Raw genomic sequence first — 22,423 nt, forward strand, 5'->3', positions numbered from 1 at the left:
AGAAAAAGAAGAGAGAGCTGGAAACATGATTCAAATGTAGAGGACTTGTGCCCTAAGTTAAACTCCAATACAAAGAAAGGTAGAGAAGTCATTGGACAAAGGGATGGAGAAGTCATGCGGCATATGTAACCTTGAAAAAAAATTTTTTTTTCAGTCAGTTGTGGGACTTGAACTTGGACTGGGCGCTGTCCCTGAGCATTTCAGCTCAAGGCTACTGCCCTACCCCTTGAGCCACAGCGCCACTTCCGGTTTTCTAGTGATTAATTGGAGATAAGAGTCTCATGGTCTTCAGTGTCCAGGCTGGCTTTGAATGAGATCCTCAGTAGCTAGGATTACAGGTGTGAGCCACTGCACTGGCAGCACTGCAATCTTTAACATCTTTAATTTCTGGCTATTTAATTCATTCATTCATTCATTCATTCATTTTTTGTGTGTGTGCCGAACTAGGGTTTGAACTCAAGGCCTGGGTACTCTCTCCTAGCTTTTTCACTCAAGGCTGGTACTCTACCACTTGAGCCACAACTCTGTTTCTGGTTTTTGTTTTTTTTAGGGGGGCTTGTTAGTCTCATAATAGGGCTGGTGGCTCATGCAAATAACCCTAACTACTGAGGAGGCTGAGGTCTGAAGACTAAGGTTCAAAGCCAGCCTGCGCAGGAAAGGCTATGAACTCTTTTTTTTTTTTTCTTTTTGTGCTGGTTGTGGGGCTTGAACTTAGGGCTTGGGCCCTTTCCCTGAGCCTCTTTGTGCTCAAGGCTGGCACTCTACTACTTAAGTCATAGCACCACTTCTGGTATTTGGGTGGTTAGCTGGAGATAAGGGTATCACCGGATTTTTCTTCCTGGGCTGGCTTTGAACCATGATCTTCAGCCTCCTGAGTAGCCAGGTTATAGGTGTGAGGCACTAGGCTTATGAACTTTTTTTTGTTTATTTTGTTTTGTCCATCATAAGGCTGAACTCAGGACCTGGGCCCTGTCTTGAGCTTTCCTGCTCAAGGCTAGTGTTCTTGAGCCACAGCTTCACTTCTGGCTTTCTGGCTAACTGGAGATAAGAGTCTCATGAACTTTCCTGCCTGGGCTGGCTTCCAACTGTGATCCTCAGATCTCAGTATCCTGAGTAGCTAGAATTACAGGCATGAGCTAACAGGACCCAGCTGTCCATGAAACTCATCTCCAGAAAACCAGAAACCACCAGAAAACCGGAAGGGTGTTGTGGCTCAAAGTGGTGGAGCGCTAGCCATAAGCAGAAAAGCCCAGGGACAGTAATCAGGCCCTGAGTTCAAGCCCTATGACTGACAAAACAGAAACAAAAACCAAGGGGAGGATAAGGTATGGGGGGAGGGGATTAGATTTCCACATGCACAACAATGAATAACAAACCTTATCTTGCACCATACACAAAAAATTAACACAACATAGACCAAAACATAAGACTTAAGCATAAGATTTTTACATAGATGTAAACATAAGACTTGAAACTATAACTCTCCTAAAAAGAAATACTGGAAAAACATTCATGGCAATGATTCAACAAAAGCAAAAGCAGACAAAAAGAAAATGCAGAGAGGGATGAAGGGATAGGAAAGGAAGAAAAGGAGAGCAAGTCAACCTATAAAATGCAGGAAAACAAGTTGGAAAGGTGGCTGAGTGGTAGAAAGCTAGCCTAGCATGCACAAGCCCTGAGTTTGATTCTTCGGTATCACATGCACAGAAAAAGCCAGAAGTCATGCTGTGGCTCAAGTGGTAGAGCTCTAGCCTCAAGCTTTTCAAGGACAGTGCCCAGGCCAAGTTTAAACCCTGGAACAAAAGAGAGAGAGGAGGGGGAGGGGGGAAGAAAAAGAGGGCAAAGGACCTGAATAGACATTTCACCAAAAAAGACATGCAAATGAAAAGATGTTCAATATAATCAGGAAAATGCTAATCAAACCCACATGATACCACTTCACACCCATTATCATGGCAACCTCCTATCTCTCAAGGAGAAACCAGTCTATCTGTGCATACTGCTGGTGGGAAGGTAAGCGTAAAAAAGGCCTTTCCAAGTGTCCTCAAAAACTGAACAGGCAGGGTATAGATGGCTCAGGCCTGCCATCCTACCTACTAGGCTGAGATCTGAGGATCACACTTAGTAGCCAGCCTGGCCAGGAAAGCCCATAAGACCTGCATGTCCAATTAACCACCAAAAAGCTGGAAGCTGAGCTGTGGCACAAGTGTTAAGAGCTACCCTTGAGTAAAAAAAAGCCCAAGGACCGTGCCCAGACACCGAGTTTACGCCAAGGACTGGCGTTCTAATAGAATAAAAGAAAATTCAGAAGGGATATGTGCATCTCTGCGTTCCCGGTGACCTCTCCATCACAAAAGCTAAACCGCAGACCTAGGGACGAGCGGGGAGACAGAACGTGAGGACACTCCCAGTGGATCCTGCCCAATCGGAACGGAAGGAAATGCTGGCACACCCCACGGCGGCTCCCGGGAGCATCTGCACCCGTTACCAAGAGACGCAGGGCTCCGAGGCGGCCCAGCACCCGGCGACCTGGCTGCGGCACATGCGCGGCGGCCCAGGTTCCGGGAGGGCGGGGCGGGGCCTCGGCGCGCGCCTTGACGCACGGCACCGGTGACGCACTGGTGCCGGCGACGCGCTGGCGTAGCTGGTCGGCGGCCCCGCTGGCTGGCTGGCGGGCGGGCGGGCCCTGCAGGCGGGCGGGCGGCCGGGCGGGCGGCGGGCTCCGCGCGGCCCCATGCTGCTGCCGCTGGCCTGCCTGCACGGGCGGGTGGCGCAGTGCCTGACCTCCTTGCTGGTGCTCGCGGAGCCGCTCCCCAGGCCCCGGCGCGGGGCCAGGGAGCACGGCGCGGCGCTGACCAAGGCCCGGGCCGCCCCCGCCGCCCTGCCCGCGAAGATGGCCGCGGAGTTGTACCCGATCCCCGGCGCGGCGGCCGCGGCCACCGACATTGCCAACAGCAACGCGGCGGGCCGGAAGGCCACCCCGTGCAGCCCGCCCCGCCCAGCGCCGGCGCCCCCGCCGTCCCCCCCAGCGACGCCCGCCCCCGACAACAACAACCCCGAGAGTCCCCACTGGCAGTCTTTCCACCCGACCCTGCGGGAGAGGTGAGCCTCCGCCTCCGCCCCCGCCCCGCGCCCCCGCCCCGGCCCCGTCCTAGCCGCCCGTCTCCCAGCCGGCCGTGTCCCAGCCCTGTGCTTCTGCCTTTGCAGGAATGCGCTGATGTTCAACAACGAGCTCATGGCCGACGTGCACTTCATCGTGGGGCCCCTGGGGGCGGCCCGGCGTGTGCCTGCCCACAAGGTGTGTAGGGGCGCAGCCCTGTCCCCGGCAGGCACGACTGGACGCATCTTCCGGGCCTTCCTGACTGCCCACTGCCTTACTGCTTGCTACTCACTCCCTCTTTCTCTCTTTCTTTCTCTCCCTCCCTCCCTCCCTCTCCCTCTCTCTGTCTCCCTCTCTCTCTCTCTCTCACCCACAGTACGTCTTGGCCGTGGGCAGCTCAGTCTTCTATGCCATGTTCTACGGGGACCTTGCAGAAGTTAAGTCGGAGATTCACATTCCTGACGTGGAGCCTGCTGCCTTCCTGGTCTTGTTAAAGTAAGTGCTCTGCTCCAGGGCTGGAAGGACGGACGGGGTGGTTCCTCTCTGAGGGTCCTGGGGAAGCCTCTGCAGACTCAAGAGGCAATGTGCACAGGAGCCCAAACGCTCCTCTCCCCCACCAACCCTTGCAGCACCTCCACCCCCCCCCCCCGGACCCCCCTAGAGAGTTCATGCCTTGCTCAGGTACATGTACAGTGATGAGATCGACCTGGAGGCAGACACAGTGCTTGCCACTCTGTATGCTGCTAAGAAGTATATTGTGCCTGCGCTAGCCAAAGCCTGTGTCAACTTTCTGGAGACAAGTCTGGAAGCAAAAAACGCCTGCGTCCTGCTGTCCCAGAGCCGGCTATTTGAGGAGCCTGAGCTGACCCAGCGCTGTTGGGAAGTCATTGATGCGCAGGCTGAGATGGCTCTGCGGTCAGAAGGCTTCTGTGAAATTGACCGGCAGACCCTGGAAATCATAGTGACCAGGGAGGCCCTTAACACCAAGGAGGCTGTGGTCTTTGAGGCTGTCCTGAACTGGGCAGAGGCAGAGTGCAAGAGGCAGGGCCTGCCAGTCACCCCACACAACAAGAGGCACGTCTTGGGGCGAGCTCTCTATCTTGTACGAATTCCAACCATGACCCTGGAGGAGTTTGCCAACGGTGCTGCACAGTCAGACATCCTGACCCTGGAGGAGACGCACAACATCTTCCTATGGTACACAGCTGCCAACAAGCCTCTCCTTGACTTCCCTCTGACCAAGAGGAAGGGCCTGGCCCCACAGAGGTGCCACCGGTTCCAGTCCTCTGCCTATCGCAGCAACCAGTGGAGGTACCGTGGACGTTGTGACAGCATCCAGTTTGCAGTGGACAGAAGGGTATTCATTGCTGGACTGGGCCTGTATGGGTCCAGCTCTGGGAAGGCTGAGTATAGTGTGAAGATAGAGCTCAAGCGACTGGGAATGGTCCTGGCTCAGAACCTGACCAAGTTTGTATCAGATGGCTCCAGCAACACCTTTACAGTGTGGTTTGAGCACCCGATCCAGGTAGAACAGGACACCTTCTACACTGCCAGCGCTGTTCTGGATGGCAGTGAGCTCAGCTACTTTGGGCAGGAAGGGATGACAGAAGTACAGTGTGGAAAGGTGGCTTTCCAATTCCAGTGCTCCTCAGACAGCACCAATGGCACTGGAGTGCAGGGTGGGCAAATCCCAGAGCTCATCTTCTACGCATGAGGCCTGCTCCTCACAGGGGGAGTCCACCCAGTACCTGGGGCAGGACAGTCCCCCAGGCCATGCTAGGTGTCTCCTGGACCTTGAGGTACATGCCTCAAGAAAGTGGTCAGCTATAAAACAGGCTCCAGACAGCTGCCAGTGGTCCTCAACAACCTTGTGGGTATTTGGACATTTCTCCTACCCTGTTGGGTTCTAAGTGACTCTAGGCTTACCTTGAGACCTTTCCTTCAAACCCCAAAGTGTTGAAAAGTCACTTAAAATAGTTCATCTATTTAAGTGGATTTTCGTAATAAAAGTTTAACAAAATCAAAACCACGTGTAGGTAAAGTGACTGAAAATTATAAATTGGGGTGTTCTCTTTCTCACATACCTGAGAATAGCTGCCAGGGGAAAAGCCATAATTGCTGAACAGTGCGGAAAGGCCAGACATATCATCATCAGGGGCCTTCTGCTCCTAAGACTCCTATGTGGTATCTAGGTTGGCTTGCTCTCCAGGGCTACAGCTAGGACACAGGGAAAGGCCAGGTATATGGGCGCTGCGAACGCAGGAGACAGATTCCAGAGGCTGTACTGTGGGTACACTGGGTGAAGCAGCTCCCTGGCCCTGTTCTTTGTTCTTGACAGCTGTGCACACCCGAGTCATTGTGTTGTCTTGGAAAACTTTGGCCCACCGGCAGTGGCGTGGCCTCTAGGGACATGTGTGCCTCTGTGGTTGCTGCCAAGCACCAAGATCTTAGCCCTGTTGACACAGACGGCATTCCCAGCCCTGGGTAGTGCTTTGCTACCACAGAAGACACTTGAGACGGCAATGGGTCAGGAGTAACGAGAGCCACCCATGACCCCTCATGAGACCAGAACACATAGAAGGCCTCCATGAGGAGGCTGTGCCTTCCTCAGCAAATAAGACAAGCTTCCAGAAAATGAAGTGTACTCATTACTGTACTCGTAACCTCTCTGTACAACACCTTCATAATAAAACTAGACAGGCTTCCAACATGTAGCACTGTACCCTTCTGTCTACATACCCAACAGGCCCTGGCAGCAGGCCTTCTAGGTTTGCTCCAAAAGTAAAGCCCTACTTTGCTATATTATCAGCAGATTTTAGGAGGTATTATTGCCTTGGAAGTCCTGCACTTTCCTCCCCCCAACTCTTTGGAATACCTTGGCAGGCTAGTTTCCAGGTGTTTTTGTCCAAGCTCAGCTACCTATGGCTGGTGTGCTGTTGCGCGCTCCCGAGGGCCCAGTGGTACCCTGTACAAGCCTGGCACACATACCTATGGCTGGTGCGTTGATGCAGAGCTCCCTCGCCAAAAGCAAGAATGTCTTTCCCAGCACATACACATTTACCTAAGAAAGAAGAGCCAGAAATGCATCAGTGTTAAAAGGTGTGTGTGTGTGTGTCTCGAATCACCCCTCTACTTCCAGTTTTCTGGTGGTTAAATGGAGATAAGAATCTCATGGACTTTCCTGTCTGGGCCAGCTTCAAACTGTGATCCTCAGATCTTAGCCTCCTTAGTAATTAGAATTAACAGGCCTAAGCTACCAATGCCGAGTTTTTTGTTTTGTTTTTTTGTGGGTCATGAGGCCTGAACTCTGGGCCTGGGTGCAGTCCCTGAGCTCTTCATCTCTAGGCTACCACCCTACCTCTGGAGCCACAGTCCCACTTCCCATTTTTTAGTGATTAACTGGAGATGAGATAAGGGTCTCATGTTCTTTAGTGCCCATTCTTTAGTGCCTGGGCCGGCTTTGAACCTCAATCCTCAGATCTCAGCCTCCTGAGTAGGATTACAGGTGTGAGCCACAGTGCCTGGCTTTTATTTATTTTTTGGTCAGTCATGGGGCTTTGAACTCAGGGCCTGGGTGCTGTTCTTGAGCTTTTTTTGCTCAAGGCTAACACATTTGCCAATCGGAGCCACTTCTGGTTTCTTGTGGGTTAACTGAAGATATGGGTCTCACAAACTTTCCTACCGGGGCTGGCTTTGAATCACAATCCTCAGGTCTTAGCCTCCTGAGTAGCCAGGATTACAAGGCACAGGCCACCCAGTTATCCTTTTTCTATTTTGCTGTTCAGTAGTCAAAGAATGCCGAGTTCCCTGCTGGTCCACAGAGCACCCAATCCTTGAGAACCAAAGGTTTCTACAGGCCTGTAGACCAGCAGGATGGCATTTTCTTAAGTCTACTGTACCTCAATTACATTTGCTTAAAAAAAAAATTTTTTTTTTTTACATTTTAAAAAGCCAGGCATGATGGCTCAGACATGTAATCCTAGCTACTCAGGAGGCTGAGATCTGAGGATGGCAGTTCAATGCCAGCCCAGGCACTAAAAAAAGTCCGTGAGACTCTTATCTCCAATTAACCACCAGAAAACAGGAAATGGCACTTTGGCTTAAGGGGTAGGGTGGTAGCCTTGAGTTGAAGAGCTCTGGGACAGCGCCCAGGCTCAGAGTTCGAATCCTACAACCCTACAACTGAGAAAACAAACAAAAAACCCCCGCTACATATAGGTCACACACTGCCACACCTCAACCCTATACTCCCAGGGGCATATAGGTCTCAGCCTGCACCTTCTTGCTGGGTGGGTTCTCAACCTGTGCTCCTCTACTGCTCCCTCCAAAGGATCCATATCTGCCTCGAGTGCCCTGCCATGGCTCTTCCTTGTGGGAACACTACCATGTGTCAGGAAAGTGAGGACCTAGCCTGTGTGCACAACTCCCAGGGGCTCAGTGCAGCCCGGTAATGGACCACCTTCTACTACATTCTCATCCCTAAAGAGCCCAGCCCCGCCCTCAGGTGTAGGCAGGTAGTGGGAAGAATGCTAATAGATAGGGCCAGGCAGGCCAGGCCAAGCCTGGGTTCCCAAATCCATGCCAGTGTCCTAGCCCAATCCCACAAAAGCCTCTCCTACTTTTAGCTCCCTGGCCCCAGGCTTGCCCCTTGGACTCCAGGACTTAGGGTATAACCAGTTAGGCCTTGTATATTAGCTTTTCCAAAGAATTCCTTGCCTGGATGGTGAGTCCCTGGGCAAAGCCCCTTTTCCTAACCTGAAGCACCCATGGTGCTTGTAAACTTCAAGGGGCAGGGAGCCTAAGAAATGACACACTGTGAGGTTCCCATCAGAGGCAGGCACTAGAGAGAGGGCTTGGACTGTGTTAGCAACGAGTCAGCCTGCTGGGAGGCCTGGGGCTAGATCCTACATCCAGGCAACCCTGGGCAATGGTTTACGGTCACTTCCTGCCTCTGGCTTGGTGGTTTCCTTGTCCGAGGTTCTCCCGAGGCTCCATCGTAAGAACTAATACCTCGCAGTGCACCTTCCTAACCAATGCTGCCACCTCCCAAGTCCCTGGATCCTCACCCTCGGCGCCATCCAGGGCGTGTGGAGGTGTGCAATGTGGGCACGCACGTGGGTATTGTGGACAAATCTCTGGTATAGATAGTGTGAATTATGCTGGTGTACAGGATGAGCACACCAGAGGCAGGAGCTGGAGGGATAGCTTAGAAAATGGTAGCCGTGAGGTCTGACATGTGCCTTTTCCAGGAGCATTCTGGCCCTTGTGCTAATTCCTGCAAGCCTCTGTTTAGGCCACTTCATTCTGGTATGGGGACATCTAGATCCCACAGAAAAGTGGACCCTGACCTCTGTCTGCCCACTCCCCTCATGCTCCTTCCCACATACTTACTACAGATGGACACGGGTAGGTGGTAAGACATGACTGCTGGGCCCTGGTGATACCCCTCTTTCCTAGGAAGTCATTGGGTTGAAAACCAGGTCACATGGCCTTGCTCTGAACTGAGTACAAAAGTATCTGAAAGGCAGTCACTGGATTATCACAATTCCAAAAAGTTATTTTTAGTTTGGCCACAAAGTCTTTCACCAATAGCTGCTTAGAGATGCCGTTTATAAAGACAGCTGGTTTGCCAAAAATGCAAGGTACCATCTGGGTCAAGTCAGTGTAACTGTTGCTCATCACTGGAGAGCGCTGAGCCCCACAGAGGAGGCTGCAGCCTAGCCTCCTGCTCCCGGAATCCTGGAAGGAACATTGCCCTCTGGCATGACATCCATGACATCTTCACACTGCTATTACTTTCCCTTTCCAGGACATTTCTCTTTCCTAGTTCTCAGCAGATGATCATAGTGGTCTCCGGCCTTGCTACAACACAAGGCATGGTCCGAGAACTTGAGTCAGCTTCCAGCTAGCCCCAGACCTCAGTATTGTCACTGGGGACATAGTCTAAGGCCCCAAGCCACCCAGACACCGTCTGTTTGAAAAAGAGCAAGGCAACTGGGCGTGGTGGCTCACGCCTGTCATCCTAGCTACTCAGGAGGCTGAGATCTTAGGATCAAGGTCCAAAGCCAGCCCAGCACAAAAGGACCTGAGACTCTTATCTCCAATGATCCTCTAGAAACCGGAAAATGGGGCTTGGCTCAAGGGTAGGGTGGTAGCCTTGAGCTGAAGAGTTCAAGCCCCAAGACCCACTAAAAAAAAAGAGCAAGGCAATAGCAAATGCCTTCTCAGAATCAAGAAGGCAGGTGACTCCACAATTCAAAAGGCACTTACTTTTTAAAGACTCTCCCTTGCCTAGGACCAAAATTCAACATTCATTTCTCAAATGATCCTAATGATGGACTGCCTGGGTCCTGGATAGCCCTGTGACAATGAGCTCTGCCAGCAGCTGCCTTCTCCCACCCCCCACAGACCTGGGCTCTCACTGTGCTGCCTTTTTATCATGCAGAGGAGGCTTTCCACCACACAAGCAGCACAGATAGGCCTCCAGGTGTGTGGAAACACAGGCTAAACCCCAGTCACCCCCTCAGGTAGGGAAAGGCGTAGAAACAAACGGATATACCTGGAGCAGGTCACTGAGGTCGAGGAGCATGTCTGCAGCTGGGGTTAAGGAGTGTCTGCACTGAGGTTACCAGGGCCACTCATCCAGGGAGCTGAAGCATCACTGTCAAATCTAAACCAGCACCTGGTCAGGGAGGTGAAAGCCCTGATGGAACCTGAGGCACCCAAAACCTTTGCTCCTTCAGAAGCTGATAGAGAACTCCTGGAACCTACTTCCAGGATGGGGCAAAGGGATGTGTGGGGAGCAGGGTCAAGGAAGCATAAGCAGGGGCTTTGGCTCTACATGCCTGCCCACAGAGGGGTTTGCCACACAGAAGGTCCTCTGACCCAGCATAGCATGGAAACACACACAACAGTCAGGCTGCATTTCTTAAGTACTTACTGGGTTGCCAAGTACAAACTCCTGGGAAACAGATGCTGGTATAGCAAGGTGATAAAGGCCCAGCAGGCACAGCCATAGAAGGGCTGAGGACCTGTCCTCACATTCAGCAGATCAGTAACCAGTACCAAAAATATGTCCCAAGTGAGTCCAAGTTCAGCTTGCTATAAAACAAGTCCCTGGTAGGGCCTACTCACCAGTCAAAGGTCATACTATTGGCTGAAGGTGCAGCCAATTGTACACTGTGTATTTAGCAAGCACAAGACCCTAGGTTCTACACCAAAACCATACATACACACTCACACCATTCATCTGCTACTGGCTTGTGAAGAAACTGAGAAATTCTCCTAAGTGCTGAGTCAGAAGTCCAGAGCAGGTGTCCAGCATACCAGGATGACATTCTAACCCGAGAATCACAGCAAGGCACAGGCTCCAAGCCCTTGGAGATAAGGACATTTCTTAATCATACCTGGCCTCTACTACGTTATGGAGTTAGCAGCAGAGGGAACTACTGAGAAGAACTGAGCAAAGAAAAGCAAAATCAAAATGGAAAGAGGAGGCTGGGCACTGGCGGTTCATGTCTGTAATCCAGCTACTCAGAAAGCTAGACCTGAGGATCAGAGTTCTGGGCAGGAAAGTCTGGGAGACTCTTATCTCCAATTAAAAAGCAGGATATGGAGCTGCGGCTCAAGTGGTAGAATGCTAGCTTGGAGAAAGAAAAAAGCTCAGGGCTAGTGCTAGGCCTGAGTTTCAGCTCCAGGACACAGGGGAAAAACAACAACAACAACAAAATCATATAACAGAAAAAGGTACATGCTCCAACTCTATAAATCTGAAAAAGATTGCAAGAAATAGAAATTTGGCCAGAATTGGAGGGAGATGTGGAGGGAGCTGTAGAGCAAAAGGGATTTTATGCAGGGTCTTATTCCACAGGATAACGTAGTTGTAGATACATGTGTCTAGACATACAGTGTACACAACGACACAGCAAAAAACATGGACGTGCGGCAGGTCCATGAACCATGGAAGGAACATACCAACTATGGAGCGCTCCCCTCACAGCACTCACAAGTCTGAGGCAGGAGGGTTTAAGTGTGAGCACAACTTGAGAGACTAGGACCACCTCAGGAAAAAAAATCACACTGATTCAAAGCTCGGCAACAGGTAAACAGCCATGGATATTGTGCTTCTTTCCACATAATTTTTATAACCCTAAATCTATTTAAAAAGTAAAGTCTATTTAAGTAATGGTAAGCCAGGTTCTGAAGTACATGCCTATAGTCTCAGTACTTGAGCCCAAGAATTCAAGGCCAGTCTGCATACTTTTTTGGGGGGTGGCAGAGAAGGAATTCAGTTTGGGGCTTGAACTCAGGGTCTAGACACTGTCTGAACTTTCATACTCAAGGATAACACTCTACCACTTTGAACCACAGCTCTACTTCTGATTTTCTAGTGGTAAATTGGAGATTAGAGTCTCACATCCCTTCTTGTTGGGGCTGGCTATAAACTGTGATCCTCAGATCTCAGGGTCCTGAGTAGCTAAGATTATAGGTGTAAACAACCAGTGCAGGGCTAAAAGAGGCTTCTTAAAGAAAAAATACAATGTGAGCCAGCATGGTGGCTCAGGCTTGTAATTAATCCTAGCTTTTCAGGAGGCTGAGATCTGAGGTTCAAGGTTCAAAGCCAGCCTGGGCACAAAAGGACCTGAGACTCTTATCTCCAATTAACCTCTAGAAAACGGGAAGTGGGGCTTGGCTCAAGGGTAGGGCGCACCCTGAGTTGAAGAGCTCAGGGACAACACCCAGGCCCAGATTTGAGCCAAAGAGCTCAGGGACAGCGCCCAGGATGTGTTCAAGCCCCATGACCCACATGGCCTAGTGGTAGAGTACTTGCCTAGCATGCACAATACTGGGGTTGGGTTCCTCAGTGGAACATACATAGAAAAAGCTGTGGTGTTGTGGCCAAATGATAGAGCGCTTGGGCCCTGAGTTCAACCCCCAGGACAGGAAAAAAAAAAAATCTGTAAGGTGGGCACAGTAGCATACACCTATAATCTTAGCTACTCACTAGGCTGAGCTCTGAGGATCATAGTTCAAAGCCAGCCTAGGCACTAAAAAGTCTGTGAGACTCTTATCTCCAATTAACCACCAGAAAACCAGAAATAGCATTGTGGTTCAGGGGGTAAGGTGGTAGCCCAGGCCCAGAATTAAGTCCCACAACTGCAAAAGACAAAAAAACAATTTGTGGGGCCAAGAGTTTGGCCTAGTGGTAGAGTGCTTGCCTAACATGCACAAAGACCTGAGTGGTAGAGCCCTAGCTTTGAGAAAGTCCAAAGGCAGTACTCGGGTCCCCATAATTGGCCATAAATAAATAAATAAATAAATAAAAAGTGGAAGAGTACTAGCCTTGAGCTGAAGAGCTCTGGGAGAATGCCCAGGCCCAGAGTTCAAGCCCCACACCATCACCATCAACAATAAATAAAATGAAGGGTAATGATCTACACAGTGGGATCAGAAGAGAATACTCTTAGAAGAGGAGTATAAGGGGCTGGGAGTTTGGCCTAGTGGTAGAGTGCTTGCCAAGCATGTATGAAGACCCAGGTTCGATTCCTCAGTACCACATACATTGAAAAAAGCCGGAAGTGGTACGACCAAGGACAGTGCTCAGGCCCTGAGTTCAAGCCCAGGACTGGCCAAAAAGATGAGAAATATAAAGATGCAATGCCTATGTGCATCTGAACAGACAAAATAATATGTATCGAAACAAACTCCAAAGAACAAAAACAATGGGAGGGGATTACTGTTTTCATTTATTTTTTGTTTCGTTTGCTTATTTGTCTTTGAGAGGGTAAGGAGAGGCACAGAACTGGAGGGACAAAGGGTAAACAAATATAGTCACTATGTTCAAATAAACTATACAAATTGTGGATGGGGATAGAAGGAGAAAACTAGGAGAGTGTAAGGGAAGGGGGTCACATTGTACATAAAGAAATGTATTCTTGGACTGTGAGTGTGGCCTAGCAGTGAAGTGCTAGCCTAGCGTGCATGAAGCTCTAGATTCGACTCCTCGGTACCACACATTCATAAAAAGCCAGATGTGATGCTGCGGCTCAAGTGAAGAGCACAAGCCTTGAGAAAGCTCAAGGACAGTGCTCAAGCCCTGAGTTCAAGGACTAGGACCGGCAAAAAGAAAAAAAAAAAAGAAAGAAAAAAAGAAATGTTTTCTTTACCTGACTTATATAACTGTAACCTTGCTGTACATCTTTTTGTTGTTGTTGTTCAGTCCTGGGGCTTGAATTCTGGGTCTGGACAGTATCCCTGAGCTTCTTTTGTTCAAGGCTAGCACTCTTACCACTTGAGCCACAGCACCACTGCTGGCTTTTTCTGTGTATGTGGTACTGGGGAATCAAACCCAGAGCTTCATGCATGCTAGGCAAGCACTCCACCACTGAGCCACACTCCCAGCCCGTGAAGCAGGTCTCTTTCTAGAGAGCTTTCAGAAGATGCCCCACAAAATAAGGAAGATGTGACCCCAGGAGAATCAGAGTAACAGAAAGGAAACCAAATGGCCTGGATGATTAGCAGGTTGAGAAGTACCAGAAGAGCTGTCTTCAGGGCTAGGGACAGAGACCTGGTGCACATGGACCAGTAGAGCTCATGACCGGAGGCTCAGCAAAGGCACATATCCTGAAGGGGCAGCAAGGGAGGCCAGACCCTGTGAGATATCCCTTCCTGTACATCGCCCAAAGCCAAAGGGACATGGAGCCCAGTCTGGGTACACCCAGCAATAGTATCTCAACCACTCAAACCAGGAGACATCAAAAACAGCGCCCAACTTCAAGTTAGACCAGGAGTGAAAAGAAAATCCAGAGCTTGGTGTCTAGAGGCCAACATAGCCCTGGCTCCCTAACTGTAGCTGAAAGTCCTGCACTAATCAGACCAACTATCTAATATGGTGTCTGTTGGCTAAGTACAAATACTAACTTGTATAGCTACCAAATCCACATTTGAGGAGTGTCCCAAGGAAGTCCCCAAACAAAGGATACGTGGTGTGCCTTCTGTGCGGCAGACCAGGTAGAGGCAGGCAGCTATCACATGGGCCATCTTCCGGCCTCGGGTCAAATGCTTGCTCACAGCCATCTTGAAGAAATTGAAGGCCGTGTCCAGACAGTGCTGGTTCAGCTGCAGCTGGCTCCCCAAGTGGTGGATGTGGCGTCGTCCTAGGATACAAAATGGGTGACTTTATCCAAAAATTACTGTTCAAGTGAAAGCATAAGACTCACAGACTGGGGCTGGTAGTTTAGCCTAGTGGTACAGTGCTTGCCTTGCATGCAGGAAGACCGGGTTCCATTCCTTGGTACCACACTCATAGAAAAAGAGCCAGAAATGATGCTATGGCTCAGTGGTAGAGCTCTAGCCTTGAGAAAGCCCAAGGATAGTGCCCAGGCATGAGTTCAAGGCCCAAGACAGGCAAAAAAAAATCTATAGCAATTTAAGAATACAGATTTAGGCAGGAGTTTGGCCTAGTGGTAGAGTGCTTGGTTAGCATGCACGAAGATTCTGGTTCACTTCCTTGGTACTACATACATAGAAAAGCAGGAAGTGGTGCTGTGGCTCAAGTGGCAGAGGGCTAGCTCTGAAGGACAGTGCTCAGGAACTGAGTTCAAACCCCAAGATTGACAAAAAAAAAGAATACAGATTTAGAGCTGGGTGTGATGGCTCATGCCTGTAATCCTAGCACTCAGGAGGCTAAGATCTGAGGATGGCAGTTAGCACTAAAGACCATGAGACTCTTATCTCCAATTAACCACTAGAAAACCAGAAGTGGTGCTGTGGCTCAAGGGTTAGGGCAATAGCCTTGAGCTGAAGAGCTCAGGGACAACACCCAGGCCCAGAGTTTAAGCCCCATGACTAACAACAACAACAACAAAATACAGATTTGGGCTAGGAGTTTGGCCTTGTGATCGAGTGCTTGCCTAGCACCAGTAGTGTTGGCACTCTACACAGGCCTCACATCTACATCCACTACATGGGCAAACAAACCTTCCCCAGACAGGAGATCCAGGCTCTGGGAGAACATGTATGAGTGGGTCAACATCAAAATACCAAGAAAAGCAATCATGGATTTTCTAGTGCCACTAGCACCCTCTGGACTCCAGATTCACTCCTGGGTGCATAGCCAAGTATATGAAGTATGTCTTCCTGGTTTCTCTGATAAAGGAATGTGGATTGATTGGCTCTACTCACAGGCAAATCTCACTAACTATAACTACTGGTCAAAGGCAGCAACCCATGAGCCCTCACCAGGGAAAGCACAGCCAGGGTGTGTGGTCTGCCAGGTCAGAGATGAACCATGTAGAGCCTGCCTTGCCGTGACTACATACTTCAAGAACCTCCAGTCAGCTTGAAATGACATGGAGGGCTTGTCTCTGTGCCCAGAGCCAAAGCCTGGGCAGAGTTAAGACCCTAACAAACTGAGCAGGAAGGCAGGGTGCTGAGGGCCTCTCATCATTAGCATTCACTTAGCCCAGCAAGTAGATGCAGGAGCACAGACCTCCCTGTGGCTCTGCGGCACTCACAGGTAAACAGTGAGCTAACAGCAGACCCACTGAAGTCAGGGCTTCAGTATTCACTAAAAAGTCAGTGAGAGGGACCGGGAGTTTGGCCTAGTGGTTAAAGTGCTTGCTTAGCATGCATGAAGACCCGGGTTCGATTCCTCAGTACCACATCCATAGAAAAAAGCCAGAAGTGGTGCTGTGGCTCAAGTGGTAGAGCTCTAGCTTTGAAAAAACCCAAGGATAGTGCTCAGGCCCTTAGCCCAAGCTCATGACTGGCAAAAAAAAAAAAAGTTAGTGAGATTCTTGTCTCCCAGAAAACCAGAAGTGGAACTGTGACTCGAGGGGTAGGGCAGTAGCCTTGAGCAGAAGAGCTCAGGGACAATGTCAAAGCTAATGGATAGGATGATGGCCTTGAGCTGAAGAGCTCAGGGACAGTGCCCAGGACCTGAGTTCAGGCCCCATGACTGACAAAAAAAAAAAGGGAGAAAGAAACAGGCCAAGTTCTGATGGAAGGGATGAGTTTTAAGCAGGAGGGGGAAGGCCTGGTTTAAAGTTTATATGCAAGTATGAAAGTAGAACAAAATCTGTTGAAATTGTTTTTGTTAGGTCCCTCTTGAAGAAATGATTTATTCCCTTGGCTCTCTTCTCCTGCACCCGGGAACTCCCCCCAACCCAGCACCTATAACCCAGGCAACTGGCGACCCTGGGAGCAGTGGCGGCCCCCCAGTCTGAGGTATTTCCCCATCCTCTTAGATCACATCCGCTTCCGCTGTGGACACCCCACGCCCCATATAATCTCTCACTTCCTGCATAAGCCATAAACCCTCTTGCTGTCCCCGACTCCATCTTGGGTGGCAGGAATCTCCTCTCTCCTCACACAATAAACCCTCTTCTCCTGAACTGTGTGAAGTTTCCTTTAGACCAACCTTACATTTGGTGCCAAGATCAGATGGGGGAGAGGGTCAATCTGCCTTCTGCACCCCACAATTTGAGACACGAAACTCTGCCATGGACCTCTGCTTTCCCTATTGCTGGGGCGCTTTCGCTAGTGTTTCCTGTCTGTACCTGGTGAGTGATTCCTGTCTATAGCTCTTTCTGTCTAGTCTCTCAGTCTGTAGTTTAAACCAACCCCCCTCCCCACTGTGTTCTGGTGAGCCTGGATCCCTCCCTTCTCCCACATGCCACCTCAGGATTGTCTTCCCCTACCCACCTTGCTCCTCCCTGACCATTCCCTAGCCTCACCAGACTTCCTCACTTCCTCTTAGTGTTTCTCACTACAGTGAGATCTCATCAGTGTCACCCAAGCCAGGACACCCCCTTGGGGTGTCTTTTGTGCTCTTTAGATTTCTTTTACTCAGGAACTCCATAAAGCCAAATGGCTCATTTTTTATTACAATTGAGTCTTGCCAAAGTACAGGCTAGACAGTTGGTTTCAATGGCCCCAAAACAGGAGTTTTGACTATATAATATTTAGTTTCTGCTGATGCAATGGTAAATGGTCAAAGGTTCTATATGTTCAGGCTTTCTTTGCTCTCCATGCTTGCCCCTCTCTCTACCAATCCTGTTCAACTTCCCCTATCCTCCTGGCACAGGGGCAGCCTGTCCCTGCCAAATCACCTAAGAGCCTGGAGCCTCTTCCTAAACCTAAAGTGACTGATCCCCTGCTCAACACTGAAGACTCCGCTCCTCCTCCCCAAGCTGAACCTTCTGTGCCTTCTCCTCCTCCTTCATCTCCTTTCCTCACCTCCTGAAGCTCACACTCAATCCTGCACTGGTGGCTCACAGCCTCCAGTAGCCCTCTCATTTTCTCTGTGAGAGGTGGCAGGGGCAGAGGTTGTTTCTTGTGTGCAGGCCCCCTTTTCAATGACCCATCTCTCCCAGATTGAGACGTGACTGGATTTATACTCCCAAGATGCTAATAATTTTCCAAAGAGTTTAAATACCTTGTTCAGACCTATGACCTCACTTGGCATGACGTGTATACAGTCCTATTCTCTACCCTCACCTCTGAGGAAAAGGAAAGGGTTTGGGTTGCAGCCCAGACACATGCTGATGAACCCCACCGCCTAGACAATACTTTCCCAGTAGGGGGAATGGTTGTGCCCAGGGAAGAGCCCAAATGGAATTATGAAAATAATGTTCCTGGAAGGGTTAGCAGAAATAGGATGGTAACCTGCCTGGTAGCTGGCCTCCAGAAGGCAGCCCACCATGCACTCAACTATGACAAACTAAAGGAGTTACCCAGAGAGCCACTGAAAACCCTGCCGAATTTCTTGATCGCCTTACAGTGGCACTCCAGCGTTATACTAAGCTGGACCTAGAGTCAAAAGAAGGTATAGTGGTCCCATTTTATCTCCCAATCATCTCCTGATATTAAAAAAAAAAAAAAGTTGAAAAAGGCTGAGGATGGCCTTCAAACCCTCCAAGGAGATCTGGTGAGCATGGTCTTTAAGGTTTTTAACAACCGGAAGGAAGAGAAAAAAGTTGATAAAGCTGCGCGTAATAAAAAAAAATGCCAGCTCCTGGCTGCTGCCCTTCAGGCTCCTCAAAAAAGAGGCGCCCAACACACACCACCCAGACCATGCTTTTAGTGTGGCAAGGAAGGCCACTGGGCAAGAGCTTGCCCTCCTCTACAACCACCATCTGGACCCTGCCAAGGTGTGGACAGCCAGGACACGTCTCTACAAGGTGGGCCAGTCCCTCCCACATCCCTCACACATGGGGAGGAGCCCAACTTATCCAGGATACTCAGCTTGGCAACAGAAGTGTGATGCTGCCCAGGGCCGCTGGATCCCACAAGGATCACGATGGAGGAGCCCAGGGCATGTCTCCAGATTGTAGGCAAGCTACTTGTTTCCTTTCTTTTGGACATGGGAGCCAGTTATTCATTGTTACCTGAGTATTCCAGCCCATCCTTTCCTTCCTAGATCTCAGTGGTGGGTGCAGATGGCCTTCTTATTTGCTCTGCAACTACCCATGTAGAATAAATAACTTTTCTTTTTCAATTCCTTTCTAATCTTATCCTGCTATCCTATATCTAAGGCTCCCTCAGCTCATCAAGGCCCCTTCCTTCTCCCCCAATTTTGCCTGAGGATCAAGTCTTTCTCAAGACCCCCAATCTGTCTGGTTTATGTCCTAGGTGGACAGGCTCTCATCAGGTTCTGCTGACTGCTTCCACTGTAGTTTAGCTCAATGGACAGCCACAGTGGTTTCTTCTGTCAAAAGTGAACTCCTGCTCTTGCCCCTTCTATACTGATGATGACTCCAAGGTATGCCTGCTCTTCTCTCGAACCTACCAAGGTAAAGCTGTCTCGCATCCCTGAAGAAGATGAGACCCTGCCTCTTAAGACTTCTTTTGGATTTCATCCAAGGATGCATATGCACATTCACCTCCAGGGAACTGTTACTGTTGCCTTTTCCTGGACTGACAGGACATGATCTCTGCTTTCTACCCCCAATGTCTACGCCCCTTGTCAGCAAGAAGTAGCTTGAAAGAATCGGTGCCTCTTTACAACTATCAGAAGGCAGGAATGTTAGGTCCACCTGGAAGAAATGACTTCTTCCCTTGACTTTCGCCCCCTGCACCCTGAAAATCCTCACCTAGCACCTGTAACTCTGTCAACTGCTGTGGCTGGGGGCAGTGGGAGGTCCCCCGGTCTGAGGTATTTCCCCATCTTCTGAGATCACATCCACTTCTGCTGTGGCCATACCCCTCCCTATAAAATCACTCACTTCCCACCTTAAGCTCTCTTGCTGCACCCAACTCCATCTTGGGTTGCAGAAAAGTCTGCTCTTTCCCTCACACAATAAACCCTCTTCTTCTGAACTGCAAGGAGTTTCTTTCAGCAGAATTTATAGTTTTAAGAAAGGGAAAGAGAATAAAAGAAGGAGTGAGGCTAAAGGAATATATTATATGCATGTATGGAAATATAAAAACGAAACTCAGCCTAGGGCAGGGAGTTTGGCCTAGTGGTAGAGTGCTTGCCTAGCATGCACGAAGACTGGGGTTCGATTCCTCAGTACCACATGCTGTGGCTCAAGTGGCAGAGAGCTAACCTTGAGGAAAAAGTCCAAGGACAGTGCTCAGGCCCCAGGACTGACAAATAAAATAAAATAAATAAAACTCAGCCTAGCAATGGCTCACACTTGTAATCCTAGCTACTCAGGAGGCTGAGATCTGAGGATCAAGGTTAAAGTCAGCCCAGGCACAAAAGGACCTAAGACTCTAATCTCCAATTAACCTCTAGAAAATGGGAAGTAGGGCTGAACTCAAGGGTAGAGCGGTAGCCTTGATCTGAAGAGCTCAGGGACAGTGCCCAGGCCCAGGGGTAGGCCCGTAGCCTTGAGCTAAAGAGCTTAGGGACAGCGCTCAGGCGGAGTTCAAGCCCCATGACCCCCACACACAAACAAAAAATAATATCAGAGACAGGGCCAGGAGTTTGGCCTAGTGGTAGAGTGCTTACCTAGCATGCACAAAGACCTGGGTTTGATTTCTTGGTACCATATACATAGAAAAAAAAAAAGCTGGAACGGTGCCGTGGCTCAAGTGGTAGAGTAGTAGCCTTGAGAAAGCCCAAGGACTGACAAAAGCCCTGAGCTCAAGCCCCAGGACTGACCAAGTGCTGGTGGCTTATGTCTACAATCTTAGACATAAGATTGAGATCTTATGTGACTGAGATCTAAAAATCATGGTTCAGAGACATCTTGGGGCAGACAAAACCAGGAGCCACTTTATTTCCAATAAATAAGCAATAAGCCAAAAATGGAGATGTAGCCCAAGCAATAAAGCACCAGCTTTGAGTGAAAAATCCAAGTGAGAATGTGATTATAAAGCTTTGAGTTCAACCCTCAGTAACAAGAAGAAAAATTAGGTTACTTTTATGTCAAAATACAAGCAAGTGGTGCTATGGCTCAAGTGTTAGAGCGCTAGCCTTGAGAAAGCTCAAGGATAGTGTCCAGGTCCTGAGTTCAAGCCCGGGACTGGCTGAAAGAAAGAAAGAGAGAGAGAGAGAAAGAGAGAAGGAAAGAAGTGTGTGGGTGTGCACACACACCCACCCACACACACACTACTGGTTTACATTAAACCAGTAATTAAAAAAAAAAAAAAACAGTCCAGGATCTGAGTAGACATTTCTCCAGTCTGTTATTATTCGCCAGCATTTTGATAAAGTACAATAAAAAAGACAGATGCAGTGACTCACATCTGTAATCCTAGCTACTCAGGAAGCCCAGACCTGGGGAAAGTAGAAAAGTCCTGTGAGACTTTTTTCTTTAATTAGCCAGTCAAAAACCAGAAGTGGAGCTATGGCTCCACTTGCCTTTGAGCAAAAGACAAGGACAGTCTGAATTCAGGCCCTGAATTTCAAGCCCCACATTCGACAGGAAAAGAAAAATCTGTCATGTTAAATTGCTATAAACTTGTTGGTCCCACATACTTTTGTCTACAGACAACAGGCACAATGTGGGTATGGCAGGGTCCATAAACCTTCTCTGGTGACCTTAGTAGAACCTGCTGGGTACCAGGGAGGGCACTGATGATGGAAGGGGCCCAAGAGGCAACTCCTTCAGGAACGTAACTGGCCACGGGTTCCACAGGAAGCAGGATGTGACAAACTATCAAGAAAGGCTGGGGATGAGATGGGGCAGAAGCTCTAAAACCAAAAACAAAAGCCGAGGTCCGCTCTGTTCTCACCCTTGGCAGTACAAACCCCTGTCCTGGTCCCATAGGTCAGCTCTATCCCCAGTGGATATTACCGTTTTGCAGGGTCTGTGCTCTTGACTCCTTCCCCAAGTTCACATGGAATCCACCTCCCAGGGTTGGGGTCTTGCCAGCACCTGGAAACAGAAAGACAGATTAGTGGACCTGAGAAAACTCAGGTAGCAGAGATCAGCACTCATGCAGGGAAGAGATGCAGGCCATGCAAAGAAGCCCCTCTCCTTGCCTCGACAATAGATGTGGATTCAAGCTACAGCCAAAAGTGGACCAAGTCCATCCCCATGACCCTGTCGTGTGAGTCCCAGCGGAGTGCCGTCACACAGCACCTCCCAGTGGTAGGAAGGGACCCTCACATCCCACTCACAGCCTTGTCTGTCATGCCAGGCCAGACATTCAGACATGTTAGGCTTGCCCAGTGATTTCTTGCTGGACTACAGGCTCCTGGAGGGAAGGGACCATTCCTGTGAGCCCTGAAGCCTCTGGCTAACCAGTCTCCCTAGGAGGTATCATCCAAGTTTCCACTCACTTATTCATGACACACCATAGAAAGTAATAGCTTATAACTAACTGACAGCAAACCCAGCTTCTGGATTGTGTCTATATGAACCCTGCCATGGAAGCCTGCTCCTCAGATGGGCACATGTTCAAGTACGAGCTAGAACGAACCTCGTGTCCTGTAGGCAGCGGCCTTAGGCAAGCAGCACATCTGTGACAAAGACAGGCAGAACACTAGGGCTTCTATAATTAGGGACACATGCACAAAATCTAGGCCTAATGAGGGAGCTGAGCACGCAGAGCCAGACAGAGTGGAGAGAACTATAAATGCAGGAGAGACAGAGTCAAAGTTAGTACAGAAGACAGGGTTGAGGACCACTCTGTAGGAAAAGCATAAGGCCAGCCACTTATGTCAGCAGGGACCTTGTGTCACCAGTGCAGTCAGTGCAGAGCAGGCATGGTCTCTGGATTATCAGTGCATAAAACTGGATTCCACATAAATACTAGCAAGGCCTTCTAAAAGGCTGGCCAAACGACTCTAAAATTCAGCTAAAAAAGCAAAAGGAATTAGAATACCAAAGAAATTTCTAAAAGAATAATGTATGAAGCCAGGTGCTG

The 22,423-nt window shown here is 49.5% G+C and overlaps 2 protein-coding genes across 2 annotated transcripts in view; one reads left to right on the forward strand and one right to left on the reverse strand.

Moving 5' to 3' along the window:
- The window catches only part of Brf1 (BRF1 general transcription factor IIIB subunit), a 56,593-nt gene that overhangs the window by 20,838 nt on the left and 13,332 nt on the right, over nt 1–22,423 (reverse strand). The window contains exons 2-5 of the mRNA XM_090344947.1: nt 21,349–21,429; nt 14,083–14,256; nt 9,660–9,691; nt 6,089–6,161 (exon numbers count right to left, since the gene is read on the reverse strand). Of these exons, the coding sequence (XP_090201073.1) occupies nt 6,089–6,161; nt 9,660–9,691; nt 14,083–14,256; nt 21,349–21,429 (360 nt within the window). The remainder of the gene's footprint in view (nt 1–6,088; nt 6,162–9,659; nt 9,692–14,082; nt 14,257–21,348; nt 21,430–22,423) is intronic.
- On the forward strand, nt 2,735–5,817 carry Btbd6 (BTB domain containing 6). Its single transcript, XM_090344948.1, has 4 exons — nt 2,735–3,102; nt 3,208–3,298; nt 3,477–3,595; nt 3,782–5,817. The coding sequence occupies exons 1-4, from the start codon at nt 2,735–2,737 to the stop codon at nt 4,812–4,814; spliced, it is 1,611 nt and encodes a 536-aa protein (XP_090201074.1). The 3' UTR covers nt 4,815–5,817.

The sequence above is a fragment of the Megascapheus bottae genome, chromosome 14 (genome assembly GCF_031878675.1).
Source record: "Megascapheus bottae isolate mThoBot1 chromosome 14, mThoBot2.hap1, whole genome shotgun sequence".
NCBI lineage: Eukaryota > Metazoa > Chordata > Mammalia > Rodentia > Geomyidae > Megascapheus > Megascapheus bottae.